The sequence below is a fragment of the Sphaeroforma arctica genome, assembly GCF_001186125.1.
Source record: "Sphaeroforma arctica JP610 unplaced genomic scaffold supercont1.459, whole genome shotgun sequence".
NCBI classification, from domain to species: Eukaryota; class Ichthyosporea; order Ichthyophonida; genus Sphaeroforma; species Sphaeroforma arctica.
Window position 1 is genome coordinate 7687 of NW_014040099.1, and position 2783 is coordinate 10469.

The 2783-nt window shown below is 40.0% G+C and overlaps 1 protein-coding gene across 1 annotated transcript in view; it reads right to left on the reverse strand.

The window, feature by feature from the left end:
* The window catches only part of SARC_06438 (hypothetical protein), a gene marked incomplete at its 5' end in the record, with an annotated part of 5117 nt that overhangs the window by 1748 nt on the left and 586 nt on the right, over positions 1-2783 (reverse strand). The window contains 5 exons of the mRNA XM_014299653.1: positions 17-170; positions 462-525; positions 852-943; positions 1539-1632; positions 2222-2307. Coding sequence (XP_014155128.1) covers positions 17-170; positions 462-525; positions 852-943; positions 1539-1632; positions 2222-2307 — 490 coding nt within the window. The remainder of the gene's footprint in view (positions 1-16; positions 171-461; positions 526-851; positions 944-1538; positions 1633-2221; positions 2308-2783) is intronic.

Below are 2783 nucleotides of genomic sequence, written 5' to 3' on the forward strand. Positions count from 1 at the left end.
TATATAGTACACCTACTACTGAACACTCGCTTACAATCGTCCCGAAAACTTGTCTCGATGGTTGGCATGATGTTTGCTAACATGGACAAGACCTCGAACATCAGTAGGAGGGCATTAACGTCGTCAGTTTCCAAAAGAGACTGTAGCTGCATCTTGATTTTGTCTTGTACCTGCCAAGAATATAGTATAGAGTACAAAGATATAATTGAGATCAATTATTGTGCCTACGTAAGAGATATACATTTCTATGGAAAGGTGAAGCATATGAAGATATTGTCGTTACATTAGGCAGCCACTAGCATGTACACGACGTTGTACTACTACACAGGACCGACATTCATTTAAAACATGTCAAGTACAGAAAAATTGGGATTTGACAGAAAAAGAAATATACGGTTAGGAGTGATGTATTCGACACGCCAGATATCACTATGCAAACCATGATCCCACTCTGAACATACTCCTTTATCGTTGACTGACTCGAGTATGTGTCCAAAGACTGGAATAGTGGACACCCTCACATCCCTGCATACAATGACACAGAAAGGTGTCATTAAAGAAATTAGAAACATATAGTATACGTGATGAACACAGTATCGCAATTGGCAAAGTCTCGTATGTTATTACACTGAAGGCAATATACAAGTGTACAAGATCTACCACATGTGAGTTTAGGAAAAGTAGAGCTTGAAATGGTGAAAGTAAGGGCAGAACCAGCATCAATTTGCAATGATATAATTGCGAATCAGATGAGCCCCTGTATCTTTTGTATTTGTACAAGCTGCATTTATGCCACTGACTTGGCGCCTTCCCTTGAATGATAGTACAAATTAAATGTAGTGACAACTTACATGTTCTCGTCACTGCTGAGAGTTATGACTGCAGGCAGTACACGATCGCGCAGGGTGACGACATCGCAGCACAACAACAGTCCTTGCACCAACTGCGCCCACATGGCAGATACAGTAGCCCAAAAGTCAATTTAATCAGAAATCGGAATGTGTGGGGAGTGATACATGTGTGTGTTAGTTGATTTATGAGAAATAGGTCAGCATGTTTAGTGTGGCTTTACAAGATGATATACTAGACGCAGCCGCCAAGAAGAACGCCACTGACATATACTGCAGCGGATGCCCCAACGTAAGCGTGGACGATGCATAAAGTACTTACTAGTGACCCATTATACATATGGTCAGTTCCAAAGTGGCTATGGCATGTCCCATTCCATACCTGAGGGATAGCGCACACTTCTCATAGCCCATACACTGACAATATGGAAGAACACGCACACACTGCACAGCTGCGCCTTGCACTCTAAAGTACTGATGCAGGTACATGTAGATCGATAAGCACGGATACTCATATGTTTGCATGCAATTTGTATCTAGGGAAACTGGGGCATTCATCAACAAATCATAGGAATCGGGAAACCGGCCACGTCTTCCACAGCTGATCGTGTATAGCAGTTCACAGAATACAAAGACAGGTGTGTTCATAGCGTAGTGGACGATGTACTCGCACACTTTGCTACAACATACGTAGGGAGACGTGGCACGAATGGCAGCGTCTGGACTGACAATCATATCCCACATCAGCGACACAACGTCTGCAATCAACGCTTCGTCGCTCTTACTATACATGAGTGAAAAAATGAAATAAAAGTTGGGGAAACGAGAAAGAAATTGTAGGAGAAAATGCACATGTGTGGAATAAGAAAGGGAAAAGTAAAGAGAAATTAGATATGTGTGAAAAATTAGTCATTGCATACGTGTAATGTGGACAAGGGAATGTAAAACTTGTAAATGACTCTATGCATGTCCGAGACGAAAAAAAAAAGTAAATTAGAGAATTAAAAGAGACACGGCACACGTGATATTTAAAAGGGAAAAGAAGAAAAAAAAAAAGTAAAAAACATGGACATTATTAAATGAGAAAACAATAATACGAGAAAGCAACAAGGGGCAATGTGCAAGTGAAAAATCAAAAAAATATTTAAAATAGGAAACTTATATAGATTATAAAATATACCGTTGCGCAACCGCCATGAATTGGTGCTTTGTGACAGGCATTCGCTACTGTGAATAGCAGATAATAGTAGTATATTCATGGTGGTTGTGGGTTGTCTGTATGTCTGCTATCCATCTAAGGTCTTGTATCTGATACCTAGCTCAAATCTTGTGGTTTATAGGAGCGTATTATAATGACCCACCCGTCCACTCACCACAGCATCCGAACGACAATTTCAAGCAGAGGGTAATCATCGGTAGTCCAGCCATTTTTGTTAGTTGCGATATCAGTCATCAATTTCTGAGAAGAGAAAGATAACGGCGAGTATGAGCTGAAGCTGAATCGGGGAATACACTTCAGACGGTGTTAAGATAAGAGATCCAGCTATGAAAATACGGACACGCACATGAAGAGAAAAGAGTCACGCATCTTCGATGCGTGTGCATGTGAACATTATTCTTGCGCACAAGTAGTCAACTTTTGCCCCAACACGCTACAAATTGATGGCGCAGCTCCCCTCGATCTGCAGAGTAAAAAAATGCATGTACTATATCCACAGTACATGTGGATATGCATACATTCCGCCGCAAAGAGTCTGACATTCATCGGGGACAACTATCACCAAAGCCAAGAGCAGCATTCAAGTAGTACACATACGGAAACGTGTAAATATCAGTGCTCACATATTCATCCCCTATATATATATATATATATATATATATATATATATATATATATATATATATATATATATATATATATATATATATATATAT